Genomic DNA, 21066 nt, shown 5'->3' with positions numbered 1-21066 from the left:
CAGCAGCGAGCCAGATGTGCTTTCTTCCCAAAGCTCCGTCCCTGCTGTTCAGCCACCGGCCACACGCTACTCCTGGGCCTGCCCCTTAAAGCTTTGTGACCCTGCCCCTTAGAAAGCCTGAGAGGAATCCCCCCACCCCTGCCCCAGCTCGGGGCAATTTTGAAATCACAATCCTTCCTCACTTATTTAAGCAGCTGATAAAAAAAAATACAGAAAAGAGGCTTTATTTTTTGTTTCAAGTATTACATGCACTTTCAAAAATTAAAACTCTTTATTTAAACATCTCAATAGCATCTTGTCAGTTTGGAGGCAGCAAAGAATAACAGACATTTTGAAAAGCATTTACAAAAATACATTGCACAAAGTCCTATCTTGCTTTTTTTAAAAATAAGTTAGTGTTATTCAAAATATTCCCCCCCCCCCAGCTACCTAGTTTCAATTTATACAGGATAATTCTAATTTTAAATATGTAACCTATAATATGAAAACACCTGTACATGTGTCATCTACTCCTCTGCATAGGCCATAGGTTCTGTCTCTACGTCAAGTGAAAAACAGTTCTTCACATGGAGACTTTTTGTATTTCAAACATTCGAGGACTGTTGTGCAACATACATAACTCAATTCAGAAAACCAGTCAGCAGGTCCATGTGGTAACAGTTCTGTTTAACTACAAAATGCACTAGAACAGCAAGATAAAAATTCTGCATACAAGTGAATTTCAGGAATCTTTTCCAAAAAGGATCTTCAAAGCAGCAAGGCTAAGGGGGGCAGTAAGCAGTTTCATCTCGTTCTATGTGGAAATGTTGTTTCCAAGAGCAACTCTACTCCTCTGGTACCCGACTAAGGCTTGTGGGGAGGATCAGGAATGCCCGTGTTTGCACACAGCAGCGCTGAGCTCGAGTCCCTCTTGTAAGTGTGACGCAGCGAGAATTACTTCAGCCTTGTTTTCCACACACCCAATTCTCACAGTAGTACATTTATGGAGTGTAACAATCCACCAGTCTAAGGAAATTTTGTCCCAAAGAGATCGCTTTTGACAAACTAAGGTAGTTCAACTGCTGTACAGCAGTGTTTACTGAGCAATTCAGCAGGCTTATCAGCTCCGAGCCAGTCAGTACATCAAGGTCGATTTGGGATTGACACTAAAAAAAGAACAAACTGGCCAAGTTGCCATGGTAAAAACCCTTAAAATAACTTCAGTTATTTAAAGTTATCCCTGACTTTTAGAGCAATTCGCGGCCACAAATTACAGTAAAGCATTCTCAGTCGCTGGTGTTTAAACTGGTTTTGGTTGTATTAGCTTTCCCTGACAGTAGTATTTATTATATTCAACATGTAGCAAAGAAGCCCTTTTGGATCCACCAAAAAGGTCAAAACCAACTGTCAACTGAAGGACACCTTTAGCCACAGTCAGTGTTCAAAATGTACCACAGTTTTTGGCTTATGGTGCCAAGCTAGCAAAAGTATGCAGTTAAGTCCTGGATTAAAAAATAACAGATTCCTAGTTGCAGAAAGTGTGGTTTATTCTTTTAAAAAAACCTATACATTCATTTGTAATAAAATATGTGTCACCTGTTTGCCAACTGGGCTTTATGAACCAGAGCTGTTTGCATGCATTATTTCTCTCAGCATGGACACAGAAATATGAAGCGAACTGGCAATTACAAGCTGAGCCTTAGAGCAAATAAAAATTGGGGTTTATACATTTCTGCTGACAGTCTTGTGCCTTTATCTATCAGAGGATCAATAGTTCTGCAGCGTGCATCTTGCATCCTCGTCCTTTACAGATTCCAGTGTTGTAGGCTTCCCAGTATATACAGATTAGGAACCAAATGTACAAAGCAGCCACCCCCAGCTGTAGTGTGGATTACTCGGCAGGTTTCCCGTGCACTCTGAACCGATAAAGGCAGGTGTACTCTGCATGGCCCCAGTTAGAGAAAATCCTCAGCTCCACTATTTGGAATGCGTCTTCGTTTTTCTCCTGGAGAAGGAAAAAGCAAACACACAAACCAGAGTCAGGGTTCTGGCATACACAGCTGCAACTGAAGCTTTCTTAGTTACTAATGACTGTAGGTACTTGCAGGAACTGAAGTTATGCCTTGGGAATTTTCTGTTCCTTTGAACAGAACCTTCATTGCCTTGCAATTATTTGTGAGTCTGAAGCAGCATGGCACAGACTCTTCCCACGATTAGCAACTTCCCACCATTTGTGTCCACATAGCAGCAAATCTTCCTTCCCTCTCAACTATTTAGGCCGTAGGTTTTGAGGCAGAGGTAGAAACTTTTTACCTCAGTTTCTAGAGTGCCCAGATGAGAACAGGGCCATTTCCCTTCACTGCTCATTGCACACAAGTGTAGAAAATAAAACTTTTTCCTGACACTTTAAATCCTATAATCCAGACTTACCATCACTGGAAACATCTGCAGTGGTTCTCCATCTTGATCATAGACATACTCTCCTAGAAGCTTGCCTTCTTCTTGATATTCATCCTCCAGACCCTGTAACAACAGGATAAAGATTTTTGCTTCCATCAAGTTTCCAATCAAATCCAAACTAGAAGCATGCCTACACAGAGTATCAAGAGACAGCACTTGAAGGTCTATCAAGGCAGGATCAGAATGTTTCCCATGTAATTTAAAGTCCAAGCACAGCTCTATATTCCTGTTTCCTGCCCTGTAAATAGTTGTGCTGTTTATGTGTTTTCATGGTCAAACCCTTTAATTTCCATGGCTAAAACCTGTATCACAGTGAACAATATAAATTGCTCAGGACAAACAATGAGAGAACATCAGGGTTGAAGTCAAGATTCAGATTCTTGCAGCTGACTGTTTAAGCATTTAGAAAAGCCTGACAAAAAGTTCTCAAATATCATTACTGCTGTCTGATATACCCTGTAGTCTGTTCTGTTCTGAAATCCTGCCTACACAACTGTGGTGCTGGGGAAAATGAATTTAAAAAATTGTTTAAGGCACATCACAGATAAGGTGCAGAGACAAAATGATAGGGATAGGGGGTGGAGAGAGGAAGAATAGGAGGGAGGATGAAACAAAGTGTATGAAAGAACTAGATCAAATAAAAAACCATTATCTCCCTCTAAAAACATTAACTAATGTAGAGAGCAAAAGTAAAGAAATAACTCACCCCAAATAAGTTGCAACACTTCTTATTCATAATTTCAAAGCTCATAAATAAAAGCAATTTTTAAGAGCAATGAGTGAAACAGTTTCTCATGATATTCTTAGCTGCCCTCCCCTCAAGCTACTATTTTCCAAGGTATGGAACATAAATATTCTGTGTACAAACATCAACTTAATTTCAGAGACAGACTTACATATACTGCAAAATTCCTAGGAGCACTGGTAATATTTCCTGTTGGTGAAAGAGTTTTTGGTATATGTTCCAATGTAAAGGCAGTTGGATAGATCTTCATGGAAAGCCTCACCACAAGATACCCCTGTGATCCTTTGAAAGCCCAGCAGTTTCCTGGATACATGTCCGGCTGCACAGAAGAAAGGTGGAGACAACAAGATGGAACACAACAATAAAAATAATGTTACAGTGTTTTCCAATTTATTTTTATTGTAATAAAGAGTTGTAAAGAATTCTGAGTTCTTAGGGACAGTCTTACAACAGTAAGGGGCAGAAATAATCTCCTTGGTGGAACTCTTCAGGGAGACACCAAACCCACCTGAGCTACCAGTGGTGTTTTGAGGACCTGCCTTCCCTCCCAGCCCTCACACTTTACACAAGTCCAGTGCACCACCCAAGCTTCCTGTGAGGCTCAATTTTGCTGGTGTAGGACTTAAGCTGTGTCCAGGGTCTGCCAGAAAAATCCCATTCTTGGGAACACTCCTCGAAGTACCTGTGTCCCCAATACATTGCAGAGATACACCCAGCCCCCAAAGAGCCATCCAAACCTCTCAACACAAAATAACATTGCTGCATTTGTTTACTTGGCCTTTAATTACCTGAATCACCACTCTGGGAGACTGAGAGAAGTACCACAGAGGAATTCCAAAGAGGCTGATTAATGCTGTCTTGGTCTCATAGGTTTCAGAACAGCGAGTACTCAGAATGCTGCCACCTCAAAAAAGATAGATCAGGTTAGCAGAAATGGAAGTCTTCAAGAAGGAATGAGTAATTAAGGCAGAGATTTATATAAAGCTCAATGAATACCAGATGAAAGATATTAAGATCTAATAATTTTCTGTGGATACAATGCTTCTATCACATACAATGTTATTTTAAGAATAGGTTAAAGGTTTTCCATTTCTTTCTTACTGTAGACATGTTGAGAACTATTCTATTCCTGTCCATCCACACCTAGGCTGAGGTACTGGCCTGTAAACACCATCACAGATTGCACTGACCTGATGATCAGGCAACACACAAAAATGCCATAATAACATGCCCTCTTTATTTTAATATTTCTAGTAAATACTACTAAAAGCATGAATAGTAAAAATGGCGTTTCCTCTACTATTTACCTCCAGATTCCAAGGCAAAATCCACCATCCCAGTCTTGTCTTGAGAGTAGAGTTTCAGTGCATTGTTTACAATAATCTGTGCTTGCTAGAGGTGCACACATACAAGACAATAGAAGGAAAAATATTTTAGTAAGATCAAGTGATAATAGATCTTGATCCAAATAATTTAGATCTACATTATCTGTGAAGCTGCAAGCATCTTTTTGAGATGCTGCACTTCATCACAAGTCTTTGAGAGCCTCTGGCAAGACAGAGGCCACTTTTAACACACACGGTTTTCTGTCTTAAAATACAAGTTCATACTGCATCTTGACTGCTGGTTTTTTTTTTTTTTTTTTTTTTTTTTTTTTTTTTTTTTTTTTTTTTTTTAATCTGCATTCCTTCTTCCCAAGACCTTGAGCTGCATTTCTTTGGTATACTTGTTTCTTAGGAACTCAATTTTCAAGATAGTACACTTTGAAAAAACACAAATGCTCACAACAGGCAGCAATCAACGCTGCAAGAATACACTCCATAGAGCATTTTCTGCAGTTCTCATTTCAACTGATGTTCTGGACATTTCCTAAAATTATTAACATTTATGCTGACAGTCATGCTCCACAAAATGCCCAGGAAAGAACTCTTTCCAGTTTTAGTTGAACTTTTGAGACCTTAAAACTCACTCACCTCTTCTGTGATTCCAGAAATCCCTGCATTAGTCACAGCAGTTGTAACCACTTCAGATGTTACTTTTTGGTTTGTTACAGACATATGGAGTGTAATATTCTTGAGGATCTGCAACTCAAGATCCCGCAGCAAAGTCTGTAAATCACTTTTGCTCACAAAATTGGAGGTAAGCCACTGGAGAAGTGATTCAGGAAGGTCTTCTTGCTGATCACCAAAAAGCATTAGCTTGACAGATTCTTTGACCTGGGCATCTACCTAGTAGAAGCCATAAATAATTATAATTATTAGTTTTTATAAATATACATATATAAATATACAACAGGCACATAACTAGACCATTATCACAAGTCATTATTTAAGTAAAAGTTGATAATCTCATATCAATACTGTATTTTGTTGGCTACATTCCAGTCAGACCTTTTAAAAGGCTTCTAAAGAACTTAGGGAGGATTTTTTTAGAAATAACTCTCAGATAACAAACCAAACTTGCTTTTACATGAGTTTCTTTTCCATATTTCCATGGGTTAGCAAAATACATCAACAAAGTACTGTACAGAAACTGCCACTACATCATAACTTACAAGTAAACCCCTGCCATTGTAGAAAATAAGCAATAAACTCCTCTCTAGTATTCTGTACTAATGGAAAAATTCACAGTAACTCTACATACAACACTATCATTCTTTGAAGTTAACACTATCCCCATGTTATTGACTGTAGTGCATTTCAAGAGAGCTAGTGAACAAAACCAAGTAATATTAAATTTTACTTGGACAGTTAGAGAAGTTGCAGAACCTACTTTTTCATGGATGACATCCATTTTCTCACAACTCGTCTTCACACTCTCCCCAGATAACAGCTCTGATTTCATATGAGCCAGCTCTAGTTCTAGCTTTTTAATTTTGGACATAAGGAGACTGTATTGATCATCATCTCTAAAAGAACAAGGAGTCAATCATTAGGAAAGAGCAGTTGGAATCATTCCATCAAATTCCAAAGGTGTGAGAATATACTTGTCTAATACAAAGTTAACTGGCAGTTGTAACATACTGTTACTTAAGGCATACTTAGAATTAATATATTCAAAGCAAAATATTTTGAAGTAATGGAAAAATCCAGCAGTGATGACTTCAGATTATCACCAGGCTGACAAGTTAATTACTCAAATGTATACAGATTTTGGGGAATTTAATGGCATCTGGCAAACCAAACTTTGTGTGAGTCTGCCACTGGTTAGTGAGAAAGGCTACCTCACTCAAACCAGGGTAACTCCAGAGGCAGTGTTGAGTTACAAACAGCAGCTCATATATGGCCAATATAGATCAGTGTCCAGTGAATGCTATGGGAAAAGGTCTCAACCAGCATTCTAAAGCCATTTTACACTGAATTCTAATTTAAATGGCAATTCAGCAAATAAGCAAGTTAGAATTGATACAGTTCAAGAGTTTAAATACAAGCCCATCAAAAGCAGTTACTGCATATTTCACTAAGTAATCTGAAGAAAAACTAATGCATTTATAAGAGGATGAGAAGTCCCCTATTCTCCTCCACTATATAGTTTTCTCTAATGAAAGTGTAGTTGCAGGGTTGCCCCACACTGGAGGAGGGTCCTGTACTGGTGTTCAGCACCACAGCTGAAATCCAGTACAAGACAGAAATGTTCTTGCTGACAACAGAACCTCTCGGGGTCAGTTAACTGCCACAAGATAAGGATCACTGTCAGTTGGCATCAGAAGTCAAAGAGCAAAATATATTTGAAAAGTGTTTATACCTCACTGATTTTGATTTTGCTAGGTCAAACTCCTTCTGGATGTCCTAAAAAATACAAAGTTAAGTTTTAACATTTACAAAGAAACTCAAGTGACAGAAAAATAATGTTATATGAAAATAAATTTTAGCATCACTTGTGCTCACAATTATGCTTGTGCCTCTGTATAACAAGGTTTCATTCCAAACAGAACCTGTCTCAATGGTCAAGTGAATAATTTTTAAACTTTGGAATGAAACCCTCTCCAAGAAGGGGGAGCAAAAACACAAACAAGTTTTTTGACTTCAGGAATTGTAATAGCCAGAGTAAAGGAAACTGCTGTTTGGAACAGCAAATAAAAAAACTCACTATGTTTTATCAACAAGTTACAATTAGAACAAGTCAGCAAAGCTTACTGTCAATACCTTGGATTCAGCTGAGAGTTTTCTAAGAAGATCTTCCAGAGTCTGGATGCGCAACTCATGTTCTTTGTGTAAAGCCAGAAAGTCAGTCTTAAAAAAACAGGGGAGAAAAAGAGGGTGTATTTTCTTTTGGAGTACAAATACCATAATTGATATCTTCTGCAAAGTCTAATATTCATTCCATTCTCTGAATGTTTAAGTGATTTATCCTGCAGGTAGTGTGAGAAATTACAGAATCTGTAATAAATACAGAAGTCTGATTTAGCTGTAGGAGGGGTTCTATACAGGGAAGTTTACCACCAAATCCCCACTTTGTCACTAGTCCTTCCTATAGCCTTCTTTATCAGTATGGAAACAGGATAAATCCTTTTCAGCAATGTAGGAATCTACTTTGGCCACCTGTCTGGAATTAATCCTTTGTCAGCAATAACAAAGGAGGAACAAATGCCCACAACTTCTCCCTGGCCCTTACTACCTATTGGTTATTTCTAGAGCAGAAAAAGAATCCCCCAGTCAAATTGCTCACAATCTGCATTAATAAAACAGAACACTTTAATCAGTATCAGGAAACATCAATAACTGACTGTCTTACCTTTTCCTCCAATTTCATATCTTTAACGTATTGACTCATCACACTTTTTATTAAATTCAATGTTTCACTTCTGTCACTCATCGTGGCAACCTGATCTTGAAGATTCTGGAGTAGGGTCATCACTTTGTTATATTCTTTGTGTCGGTCATGGCATTTGTCAGACACAAAGGCCATTTGCTTTTCCAGCTCACTTATGCGACCAAAGTCAAAGATATTGATGGTATCCTAAGGTATAAAGATTATGCTTTAATATATAAAAATCAACTTATCCTCATTACTCTTGTGCAACAAGTAGTTATTGCAAAACATTGAAGACATGTTAGTTAAGAGGTCTTAAAATATATGCAAGTTCTTCCCTAGACTGTTCTCCCTTACCTTTGGAGGTTGCACAGAATGAAAATAATCATCTTGTGGTTCAGGAACATGAACAGAATCATCTGTTGTCTGTATTCTGACAATTCTTGTCCAGTTCAATGGAGGTAATAATGAAATGAAGCCATTAAGCCCCCAGAACCACAAACCTAGAACAGAAACAAAAAGCAATGTGCGCTCAAAAGAATTCTCCCTTCTGGCTGCTTATATCTACAAATGGTCTTTTTAAGGACACAGCTACCTTCAGTTCTCAAGGCAGGTGCCACACAGTGGACACTGCTCCAGTCTAAACAAAAATCACCACGAGTCAGCTTCAAAATTTTTAAATCAAGCACTCAAGAATATTAGGGAACATCCAGCAGTCCCACTCACACAGGTGTGAGGCAGGCAGTTTGCACTTATATATATCATGGTACAAGCCTAAACTCATAAATTCATACCACTTCCCTGGCACCTTGGTCACATTTGCTGATTAAGACAGGCCACATTTTCGGAAGGCAGATGTAAATGCTGCTTTTTATCTCCATGGAAAATACGTTTCATTATACACTTACTACATATCACATTGCATAAGAACTAATGAAAGTTGGAAGAAACTTATGCTTCTGTGGAGACAAAACAGCATTTCACAAGATCACACTTATTTTTGCAATATCTTAATGGGAAATAGCAGCATTTTCTACACAGGGTAAATTCTTTCCTTGTTCACCCTTACACAGAGGACTTTGAATACCCACTGTAAGTTTCCAAGAAGCTTCACCTTCTCTGTAAAATAGCTGCAAATTTTTAAGACTCACAAAGACATGAAACTGCTTTTCAGAAATGCCCCAGCACTTCTGGTAAATACTTCAATTTGTTTCATCTCAAAGTTGACAGCTGGCCTGGAACACTGTCTACTGACCACTCTGAAGTCGGCAGTATCGTAAGCCACTAACACACGCTCTAGAGCAAAGGGAAGACTTTGGATGACTTGGTAAAAACTTAACCACACTCCTGTGGAGACAAAGCAATCAGTACCCAGCCTACTCTTTCATTGCTACTCTTATGTAGGGAAGTAAAGAAAAAAGGTCTTCAATGTGTTTACTTACTCAGCCACTCTTTCTAAAGAGCTCTATGCAATTAAATCAAGGATATTGCTTTCATGACAAGGGGAAAGCTTGCTGACTTGTCAGCACTCTGGAAGCTTGAATTACTGCCCTGTTCACAAACAAACTTGCTCTTTTTCAGTTCTGCATCTTCTTCATAAATCAACTCAAAATGCTATTTTGGAGCAGCTGTAGTACACACACTGATTTGTATTATAAGTGAACAATTGACATACCTAGCAGAAACAGGAGTGGGATAAGAAACAGTAACCACCTGTAGTTCTTTGGAAGGCATCTAGAGAAAGAGAGGGAAGTTTACAAGAAAGAACACATTTACCATAATTAATTGTTTCATATTATAACTGGGCAAATAATTTGCTCACAAAATTATTTCAAAGGATACACACCTTCTTACAAGAAACACCTTGAGCAAAGACATCAGAGTAAGAAGTTGATACCACCCAGTTCTAAGCAACCTGAACATGCCAGAAACTGCCCTCCCTAGAAGACAAAAGGTGAGAGTGTGAAATGTAATTACTGCAGCACATGTTCAAAGAAACCAAGTAGAGGGACATGCAGCTGTGGCCAACAACGCTTTGCAGAGTGGAGAAATGCATGAATAAGGCAATGCATGCAGCTTATTGACATCTAGATATCACAAGTATGACAGCATTGTAACATCAGCTACTCAAGGTCAACAGCCATGCAAAGAGATAAAGTGCTTGCTTGTTATGACAATGCTACTTCACTGGAAATTCTGTATTAATGTCTGAACACAAGTTATCACACACTGGAGACCTCAGTATGCTCTCCAGGAAATGCAGAGACTAGCAGCAGCAGTTTTTGCTAAGAGGAATACCAATATAGCAAGTGACTGCCAAACCAAACACACCCCATATTCAGTGCTATTCACACACTCATTCCCTCATGAAACAGTCTGATTAGTCTCCTGTAATGCCTGTGAACAGAAACACATCCTCTCATTAAGCAGATTTTGGTCAATAAAGTTGCACGTGCATTTCAAGACAAAGCTACAGCAAAGCATAAGCTGAATTAGTGTAAGCCCCTGCAGTCCCCTCGTTTGCCAAAAGGAACAGGCAATGCACACACACAGACACAGATCAGGATAGTAACCTGGAGAAAGAATGGCCAGCCAAAGTAGAGACAACACCTTCTGTGACACAAGCCATCCCGTTGCTCCAGCTGTTCGCAACACGTGAAGTATAAAGTAACCTGGATTATAACAAATTAACTCCATGTGGTAACAGACACACAGGAGCTGAAGGTTCTCTTCAGTACATGCAATAAAAAAGACTCTAGTCCTCTGCCCATTACATGTTCTGCAGAATTTTAAGCCATACCTTTCAGTAATCTCAAACTTGGTTCTTCACTACTTTAAAGCAAAGCAAGCCACTAGTAAATATGAAGTCAAGTAAAACCGAGACAGTTTAGAAACTGAATTCTCATGGACAGAGATAAACAGACTGAACACCACCTGTGCAGTTAGAATATCACTTTTCCAAAATCAAAGTTTACATTTTGTAACACGTTTATCTAACAATGCCATGCAAAGTGTAGCAGAGAATAGCAAGAGTACTACAAAAAAAACAAGCTTTAAGCACATCATTACTTTAAAAGCATCTTGTTTGTTCAAAATTCTACATCAAGGTCATTATCTGGGTTACTGTGCAGAAGCAAGAACAATTAAAAATTTAAAATTCCAGTGATGTCTAAAAAATACTGATAAATAATAGAAAGTATTCCCACCTAAAAGTTACAAGCAGTAAATTTTCATTAAGCTGAATGTTCCCAAGGATGTTCAGTGGGACAGTTTTGTATCTCTTAAAGAGAACAAAACTACCACCACCGACCCCCCCATCCAATGCACTGTAATAAAATGCTGTAACTTAAAGCCTGCTGAGGCCAACAATCACTATGTCCAAGACTAGGACCAGTCTTTCTACAGAACAAACTACACCATGTAAGTTTAGAAAATAATCCTACATTTTTAGATTAGCAGATATGTCTGGGTTAATCTGAGGGATTATAGATATACCAACCCAATATTTTGCAAATCATTTAGGTGACTGAAGTGTCTCAAATCATTTTCCTCTGCTGAATAAAGAGCACTCAACAGATCCTTGATGCCTCTGTCATTCAAGCTAGGGAACGCTCCTCTCAGAGGGCAGATTCTATCCCTATATAAGATTCCTGTAAAAATTGACTATCACTAGAACAAAAATAAAATGTTAAAACCCCTTTATCGAAATAATCTGCATACCAGTATCTCATACCTTGCTTTCATTTGAAGTCAGCTTTTCAACCTAGCAAGCATACTTTCTGAAGTGCAATAAATTAACAATCTGACTTGTTCCTTCTAACATATGAGGTGCACATTACCCTACACCTCATTTTCACTAATAGGTAAGCAGCCTGCCAAGCCTGTACAAAAGCTAAAATGAGAGCAAGAATTCAGACAGAAGAGGTGTTAAGGAAGTTAGTTGTCTAGGCACTTTATATTTTTACCCTACTTTGATAGATGAAGGAAGGAAAAAAAACCCCAAACACAAAACATGTGTGATTAACAGTGTGAGATTGCAATGCAAAATAAAAACAAACAAAAATGTCCAAGTCAACCTGCAGAAGAAAAGGTGTGCCAAATGGTCCTTGCTACCCTTTTAGCCCATGAGGATTGCATGTGGTCTGTGGTGTATATTTCAAGATGCTTCTTCCCTTTACAGTCATCACCTGTTGGTTGTGGTAACAGTTGATTAATGGGATAAAGCCAGGATGAAGTCAAGACTGTTACAAGATAATTAGAGTCTATCTCACATCATCAGTTATCAACCCAAAAACTGCTAAGCAAACTTCAGGGGAAGGAAACTTGCTGGGGGAAATACTACAGTACACCAGGGGATCACCATCCCCCCACATTTAAGTTGCAAACCAAATATTTACTTTGTAGCTTCTACAGTGTCAGGGGCTGTCTGATACTACTATTACAGCTACAACCTGGTGAAGAGCCTGGGGCTGAGACTCCATCAATCACTATACTTACATATTGATTCCTCATTCACACCAAGATGACGATCTTCTCTGTAGAACTCCTTTACATTCATGCTTCCACAGTAGTCTGAGTGAGCTGTAACACATCCAAAAAAGCACACATGGATTCTAATTCTCAAGTCCAAAGCCTTTCATATACACAGATTTTAGTTAAACTGGCCAGGATCACTACAAAAGTCAGTTTACTCAAAGGAAACCTGAAAAATGATTGGGGAAGAAGCCTACTCTGTGTAATCTTGTTCTTTCTTCTTTAAATATCAGAGGGCCTCTTAGTTGAGAAAAATCCTTCTGCTTCTTTTCAGAAAGCAAAGTTTGCAAAAAGAAACAAAAACAAACAATCCAACCAACCCCCCTCAAATAAGTCCCTGTTCCCAACATTCCATCAAATGAGTCAGCCATTTATTACATATTTGTGTTGATTTTAACAAACTTGTTACAAGGAGGAGAAGAAAGCATTAGCAATTATAAGGCTCTGAGCACAGAGAAGGGGGAGAGCAAAGTTCTACTCACATGCAAAAATCAGTTCCCTTCTGCCTATGGCAATTTAATTTCACTTGCAGAGCAGGTATTATAGAAGAGAAAGCACCAAAGAAGAAATTAATGTTTTCAGGGAAAACAAGATGTGCTCTAAAGGAGTGCAGAGTGATGAGAGCAGTTTGAGTTTTGCAAGACAGATCTGAACAAGCTTTAAGTGCACAGCAGGTTTAAGGGTGATGAGAGACCTAAAGATACTGAAAAATTAGAATTTGACACCACCACCGTTTTTAAAAATCAACCTAAGTTCCTCAATTCAAAAATTACTCTCTACCTCTTTCTAGTAAAATCAACATGTGGATCTCATATAAAGGAACTTGATACTTTCAAAACAGAGGAAAGGTATGAAAAGAGTAGCACAAGTGAGGTAATAATAAAAACTAAGAAAGACAGGAGCCAGCCAAAAGACTATAGAAGAGGAACATAATAGTGCCGAAGATGAAGTCCATAAGGAAAAAAACCCCAATACACAGACTGTCTTTGTTTGCAGACCCAGGAAGACAACTGAAAAGGTACCTTTATATTCATAACCCAGCTTCAGCAAAACCATTTGAAATAGTTGCACTAACAGTGATGCAAAAGATGCTGCAGTATTTCTGACCAATCGTAGAATCTTACTCATGTAGAAATATGTTCCTCCTATTAAAAAAAACAGTGTGAATATAAATTATTCATCTGTAGAAATATGTACTTCTGTTCTCTGGTCACCATGAGCTTGTGTAGGAGTGAGGACAAAGCAGGGAAAGCCTTTGTTTAGCCAAGAGTATGAAACTTCAGCAAGTGTGGTTTGAAAACTCTGCATGTATTAGATATTGCATCAAGGCTTTTGTAAGAACTACACACACTGGATTGTGACTTCAAGGCAAAATGTGTAACTTCAGCAAGAACAGCTTTGCTTAGGGAGAATGCAGAACTCTAAAGAGCAATGAATTCCTTGCTTATGGAATTCAGGATTCCTCGCTGATGTGAGCTGCTGATCCTGATCCTGATTTTGGGGTGACAGTTCCAAAGAGACACTACAGTGTTATTCTGGATTTGAAGGAGGGAGGACTGTTCACCAACTTCCCTGCTGTTACATCAGAGCAAGTTCCTACAGTGGTCTGCCTGAAGTGCTAGAGACACATCCCTCTCCAGAGCCACAGGAACAAAGCCAAAACCACCACTGCCACTGTCCTTGACTCAGCCACATCCCAAAAACCTGCCATGACTGTGTGACTTTCCCCACCCACACACCCCCAGAGTTTGACTCAAGCCTCTAGATTAAAGTTCAAAGGAATGTACAAAGATGAGGAAAATTCTCTCGTGTGAATACAAACTCAGCAGTACAGAAAGAGTTTTCATGCAGTGCCACTTTAAGTAGTTGACTGCACAAGTCAAAAGAATTCCACCCTGTGCTACACACTAACTAAAAAGAAATACTTAAGTACTTGAAGTAACATTCTATAGCTCAAACAAATTAATTTTTTGTCCTAAAACCAAACTTCATTCAAGACTAACAAACCTACAGAATTCCAAAACTGGCTCCTTTCTAAATCAAGGTCATTAAAGAAACAAATCCTTTGTGGTAATTGAGGACTACCAGCAGTCAAGAAACTCCAGGTGCAAGAGGCAGGCAGACACAGGCATCGCAATGAGGAAAACAATCCACTGAATGGAGATTGTCTTGGAAAGGCAGAATCTTATTTATATAGACCCAATTTTTCAAGCTTTTGGAATTCAATCACTAGAGTGACTATTTGGAATCAGTTTTTCCCTTTGGAGTTCAATTTTTCATGTAGTTGAGGTTTAGCTTTTAGAAACACTAGAAAAAGCTGCAAGGTTAAAAGAGGAGAAAAAGGAAGTAGAAAGCCCTCTCAGAGATTCCCTTGACAGAACAAGTACTGCAAAGTAACAATTTTTCTCAAACTTGAAAGCTCAAATCACATAAGGGATAAAAAAATTATAAATGAAAAAGCACAGAAAGTTTGTATCTGAAAGCCACAACCAAATATTTCATAGGCAGAGCCACACAGATCTGATGTCAGATTAAGAGACTTACAATCAGTGCTGGCTGGCCAAATAATTTTATAGCTTAAGATACCAGAGCATTTTAATTTTGTAATTGTTTGATTCCTATAGAAGCACTGAAAATCAGTAGATTATTATATACCAGAATCTGACAAGTACATAAAATTTCAACTGATACAGGTAAAGGTATTTCATATAAGCTGATCTCTAGAATTCAGTTATTGGCAAGTTCATCAGGGTAGGACAGGTGCTTAAATAACACTACCTAGAAATGAAACAAGAGGAAGTATGATGCTGTTTTACACCACAACAACACAGACGACTCTGATCTTCAGAAGGCTGAAAATGACTCCTTTATTTTTGGAATGTGTCTCTCATATACTATTTTACACAGACCAATTTGATTGGTAACAAAAAGGCAAACCTCTTCAATCACTGGTCAGACCAGAGGGACATCAAGAAGAAGTCCCTCCCAAGAAAAAGAATAAATAACCTAAATATAGTTTACAAAAACAACTCTCCTGTTTACAGAAAATTCTCTGAAAAAATAAATTTTGAAAACCCAAAACATCTCAGGCAGGAAACCAGAACTACAGAATAACTTACTAGATGCATGTTTCTGGCTCCTGTCCCTGGTGTAGATCCTGGAGGATGGCACGTGGGAAGAAGGTGAGTAGGCAGTGAGGACCTCCTTTCTCTCGGATAGCATGCTGCAGTCGCTGCAGGTGTAGCCGTTGAGCGCGGGCGGCAGCTCGGCCGTGACGCCGCCGTTCCCCTGCGGCGGCGCGGGGTCCCCGCCTGCGGACAGAGCACAAACTGCCACACGGGGCACACGGGGACAACTGAGGGGGGGAAAGGAAGGGAAAAGGGCATTACCTTTGGGGTCAACTTCTTCATCAAGGCCTGCAAATGAAAAAAACACAAGAAATTGGTCCCAAATATAAGGAAGATCTGAATTGAATTACAGTATCTAACATAAAGTTGACTTAGAAGTCCCACTAATTATAAGACTTCAAAGAAAGTCTCTTTATGATTATATTTTGCAGCCCATCAGAGAAACATCTATCCAAACCTTACTGTAGCAGGGTAATAAGTTGTGAAAATCATCCCACCACAGAAGGGGCAGACAAAGCATCATGAATGCCAACTGCACCTTGACTTAGTTACCATGAGCCCTTAAAACAGCTAATTACAAGCTTACAATGTTTCTGCTGCTTGGTAACCACTTTGATACTACTGTATTTAAAGTTTTCTTTTAAGAGCCAGGTTATCTAAAATTTAGAATGTGTTCTACCAAGATTGACACAATTCTTCCCATTAGGACTCTGGGAAGGTCACAAGTATTGTGACTGGAAACAAAGAGTCTGAATTGGGAGATAGAGCAAATTGCTGATCTGGTTCTACACAATACTTCACATAGACAGTACTTTATCTAGACAATTCTCATATTTTCTCTTCATTGAAGAAAGAAGGTTCCCGGAAAATGCATTTTTATATAGTTAAAAAGCCAAACAGCCAGCAACAAACAAAAACCCTTTTGGGAAACCCTGAAATGCCACTAATTTGAATCTTTCATATTAAGATATGTTAAGAAGAAACACATTTCTGCCTATAAACAAGTAAGAAAATGTCTTTCCTTTGACTTACAAAAACAAGTTACGTGTCTACCATTCTTTAAATACAGAACTCAATGTACATTTGGAAGAAGGCAATGACAGGAGCTAATTATGGCATTGCATCACAAAAGTGTTTATGTTTGCTGGCATACTAACTTGACTGTGTAATGTCTTGATGTTAACCATGCCAGTAAATCAAATTTACACATTGGACCATGAATGTCCAGTGGGCAACTTAGCAAGCAGACCCCTACAGCAGAAGTGCAAGTGCACACACTTTGGGGATAGGATGGATAACAGGTGGGGCAAAGATCATAAATTTATACACACCAAATCAACCAGTTTGCAGAGCTTGACAGAAGCAATAGCAATTATTGCCTACCCCAGAAATGATCAACTTCTGTCTGTTCCCGAATCAGAGACTCATCCAATATACTGGATAACATTGATGTATCACTGGCATGGCTATTGAAACTGCTCTGGGTAAAAATAGATGAGCTGGACAGATTTTTCCTTGGCACTTGTCTTCCACTGCCAGACTGTTTGTTCATACTTCTGCGTTGCTTTACCACCCTAGGAAACAAAGGCAAGTAAGACATAGCACTAAAGACACAAATTTCTGCTCTCTCTCACTTTATTAATAAATGAATAAACAGTCATTTCAACACTGATGTAACTAAACAGAGCAAATAAGGTTTAAAAGGAAGTCCTCACCTTCAAGCACCTACAATTCGACAAAGTTTTTTGTAAAAAATGGTCACTACAAACCACATACTGAACATAAATTTCAGAGTAAACACCAAGAACAAAAAAGTAAGACCTGTAGGTAACCTTTTGCATTATTGTAAGACTCAGGATTTACTTGTGGTGAGTAAAAATGCTTACTTAGACTGATCCCTGAAGGACATGTTTCCAGCATAAGAGCTGTCATGAAGGGAATCACTCTGTCCATCATCTGCTTTACTGTATCCTCCAGCAGCCAACCGTAAACTACGCCGTGACATTCTGGGTGAGTCAAACACTGGATCTATTTTGTTCTCTGTCTCGAAATCCAGAGCAGATGAAGAATAACTCGAACTGCAGTAAAAAAAGAAGAGTAAAGTTACTGGGAGAATTTTCAACCTGGTAACAAACATGTTCTTCAAGCTAGTCCAAGTTTCAATTAATGTAGTTTATTTGGGGTTATGGTACAATCCCCACAAGATTTACCAAATAACCCAAATAATCTAGATATATGTAGATATTCAAGCTTCTCCTAAGCAATTCATATTAAGAGTTCTACAAATGAAAGCAAATCACAGAAAGAAACAACCACCATGGAAGCCAAGTGTGAAGTTTAGCCAGAGCAAGCACTCATTCTTTTGGGACCAATTTGATAGCGGAAGCCACTCATGACACAGTTTCTGCATGCCTAGCAGCAAATTTAAAATGACACACTCCAAGTCGCAAGGCAAAGATTAATTTTCAGTCTATGTTTATTTTTGTCAATTTTCTGTTTGCCAAGTCCTTGTTTTGAGAACTGAAGATCCATATGCCACATTACCCTGAATTTCCATCTCTCAACAAGTAGGAACTTCCTCTCTTTAAGATACTTAAAGACTTCCCTACTTCAGCTATTTCAGTTTAACTACCATTACTTTTTTTAAAAAAAAGTGGTTTAAAAACATTTCTTAATTTAATGCAAACCATTAGAAATATTTAACTCCAAGCTAACAAAAAATGTTTAGAGACTTCAATCTGTTTTTCTCCACAGAGACAAGTTTACACATAGATAAACTTCACATCTTTACCCCAGGAACTCCACATTTCAACATGTGATTCTCTCAGAGCCTCCATGAAAAGTTACAGTGAAGACAAAGCACCAACACAAGGCAAAAATCAAACAGATTAAGCTGAGGAGTCTGTAAGAAATACATCTACCAAAGCAGTTGTTTAGCCTAAAGCAGAATTCTCATACTTACAAGCAAAGGAAAGATTCAGTTATGTAAGTGAGCAGAGGCTGCTGGCACAGCGCACTGCATAGCAGGTCAGGTTCTAGAACTGCTCAGCCATGCTAAGTGCCCTAGGCCAGCTTTCATAAGGACTCCGTCCCTTCTTGGGCCACAGGGATAGACAGAAATGTAACAGCACTTCAGCACTGATGGGAGTTTCATTTGGTTTTTTAAAAGAAGAGATAAACGAAGAATTGTTTATGACAGCAGCTCCTCCTCTCCAGACAAAAACACACAAGCAAATTAGATCTGAATAAGTAGATTGTACTGTGCAACCTTTACTTGAAATGGAAGCTTTCCCTTTAAAAATACATACAAACAGCTACTATAAAATATATTGGTGTAAAAAACCGATTTAATGGAAATAGTTTTCTCACACAATCATTAAAGGTCTCAGAACATCACAAAGTAATAATACGCTAAGTATTGGATTGCTTCAGCATACAATTAACACCAGAAGGCCTTGAAGCTACACTTACAGTAATGATGTAATTCTGACAAGGTGGTGCTTTTGAAGTCAAGTTTCTTCAGGGACCCCCAATGCAAAGTAAAGTATGTAAGAAGGGGCTGTCAGAGCACCTCAACTGCATTTCTTGTGGCTAAAAAACTAACCCAGACAAGACACTGCCAGGACACATCTCATGGCTCCAGGCCATAAGACCAGACCAGAGTCTGCCCAAAGTAGCAGTTTCTACCACCCAGAGGAGCACAGGTCTGATGGCAGGGCTTTGGTTCTGTGTGCTGGATCTCACTGGTCTGCCCTGATAACTCTGGCACGTGCAGTGCAACCCTGTGCAAGGCAGGAGCCTCAGCACAACTTAACAAACCCAGCATATATAATACTAAATACATTAGGCTTGCTAATCCTTGCTTTCATTTGGCTGCAAGAGGGAGAATAAATAACCCATTTTCTCATGTACTTAACCAATTGCAGACTAAAGAATTTAATTTTTACAGTTTTCAAAAACTGTAGAACTGTCTAACTATAGAAGACTCTGACAGATGTGAAACAAGAATGTGGGTGAAACGTGGCTCCTCCTGCTGTTATTCTGAAAGGGTCAGAGCCACAACAAGTTTTCTATTGAGTCCCTCCCTAAACAGTTGTTTCAGAACTCAGTTTTGCTATTTACATTTGCCACTATGCATTTGCTTTTCCTCATCCTCACCCCACGTTTCTTACAGATACTCAATTCACAAGAACACAAAGTACACAGAACAAGCTGACAGCTGTGACCGGCCTCAATTTGTTTCTGTTTATGAACACTTGTTGTTACCAAGTATCTCAATGAGCATTTATATCAATGTGGCTTGAATAAATAGCTTGAAGTTGGGCTCCACTATCTAAAAAACCCCCAACAAATCATCATGGAATCTTTTCCTCTTAAACAAAAGGGACTTGTCTCACTTATGCAGAGTAATAATTCTCTTCACATTATCTGTCCTCTGGCAGCAGGACAGTACCTAGAAGTCTCCTAACTTGCTATCTCACTTTCCATGCTTTGGAATGCAGCCTTTTTTCTTCTGCAGAAAAGACTACAGTAAATAAAAAACCCACTGCCTGGATAACCTCTGCAAACAGAGAGGACTCTGGTTCCTTCCCCCAGCAAACAGCCCCCGTGGCTGCTGGCAGAGCTGGTGACAATCTGGTCTTACACTTCCAGCTTCTTGATGCCTCCTTCACATGAGCTTCTACAGAGTAAGAATGTCCTAGACTTCTGTGGGTTATTTTTCAAGTAAGTGGAATGCAAATGAGGTCTGCCAATTTCAGCATGCCTATAGCTTGTCTGAAGGACTTTAAGTGTCATTTATTTATAAATACTCCTTGGAGTGAAATAGGCAGTGATGTTCTTGACTATTCAGAATAACAGGAACATGCAATACACCTAGAGAACTACAACTGAACAGACATCTTCAGACATACAGCCAATACAAAAACATTCACAGGTTTTCTAACCAGGGGGCATTACTTACTTTAAGTGACCAAGGACACTAGACCAAGAATTGTTTAGTTATTTCTTCAGTCAGTCCCAGAACATACTTAAAAACCTCAAAGGATTTTATTCAATTACTGCGCAGAAAATTACGTCCCAATTGAATGCTCTGACACAGAAAAAGAAAATCAAACCAAATTCTTATTGATTTAACCCATATTTTTGAAGAAGTGTTAAAGGCACCCAAACTGACAACACAACTCAAAAGATGATGGTGACTAAAAAGAAAGATCAGTCGTAAGAGTGGGGTGTAAATTATATGTTGACAGGTGGGTGAGATTCACAAGTTTGACTTGCATTTGGAGGAGGATAAAGATTATTTAGGTATATCAGTTAAATATTTTTCTGATTTAGGCTGGAGGAGTAGAAGCACAAAGTAAAAGCACTAGAGCTATGAAGACACAGTGATTCCAGTGAGTATTAATAAAAGTTCTATTAATAAGTCATAGCCAACTCTATTAATAGCTTTGTGGTATCAAACTTCAC

At 38.7% G+C, this 21066-nt stretch overlaps 1 protein-coding gene across 11 annotated transcripts in view; it reads right to left on the bottom strand.

Moving 5' to 3' along the window:
• Window positions 1-208: 208 nt before the first annotated feature.
• Window positions 209-21066, bottom strand: part of SUN1 (Sad1 and UNC84 domain containing 1) — a 33701-nt gene continuing 12843 nt past the window's right edge. For 6 of the 11 annotated variants that reach the window (XM_083885685.1, XM_083885687.1, XM_083885689.1 and 3 more), the window contains 20 exons: window positions 17484-17675; window positions 16981-17171; window positions 15589-15885; window positions 13492-13614; window positions 12434-12517; window positions 12013-12123; window positions 10510-10608; window positions 9783-9876; window positions 9612-9670; window positions 8294-8439; window positions 7919-8143; window positions 7330-7416; window positions 6929-6972; window positions 5957-6092; window positions 5158-5412; window positions 4492-4576; window positions 3973-4088; window positions 3336-3503; window positions 2410-2502; window positions 209-1984 (listed from right to left, as the gene is read on the bottom strand). In XM_083885685.1, coding sequence (XP_083741811.1) covers window positions 1871-1984; window positions 2410-2502; window positions 3336-3503; window positions 3973-4088; window positions 4492-4576; window positions 5158-5412; window positions 5957-6092; window positions 6929-6972; window positions 7330-7416; window positions 7919-8143; window positions 8294-8439; window positions 9612-9670; window positions 9783-9876; window positions 10510-10608; window positions 12013-12123; window positions 12434-12517; window positions 13492-13614; window positions 15589-15885; window positions 16981-17171; window positions 17484-17602 — 2646 coding nt within the window. In that variant the 5' untranslated portion in view covers window positions 17603-17675 and the 3' untranslated portion in view covers window positions 209-1870. The remainder of the gene's footprint in view (window positions 1985-2409; window positions 2503-3335; window positions 3504-3972; window positions 4089-4491; window positions 4577-5157; window positions 5413-5956; window positions 6093-6928; window positions 6973-7329; window positions 7417-7918; window positions 8144-8293; window positions 8440-9611; window positions 9671-9782; window positions 9877-10509; window positions 10609-12012; window positions 12124-12433; window positions 12518-13491; window positions 13615-15588; window positions 15886-16980; window positions 17172-17483; window positions 17676-21066) is intronic. The other 5 variants (XM_083885692.1, XM_083885690.1, XM_083885693.1 and 2 more) reach the window with 5 other exon arrangements.

Source organism: Zosterops lateralis (assembly GCF_965231275.1).
Source record: "Zosterops lateralis genome assembly, contig: HAP1_HAP1_SCAFFOLD_275, whole genome shotgun sequence".
NCBI lineage: Eukaryota > Metazoa > Chordata > Aves > Passeriformes > Zosteropidae > Zosterops > Zosterops lateralis.
This window is presented reverse-complemented; position numbering and strand designations above follow the sequence as displayed.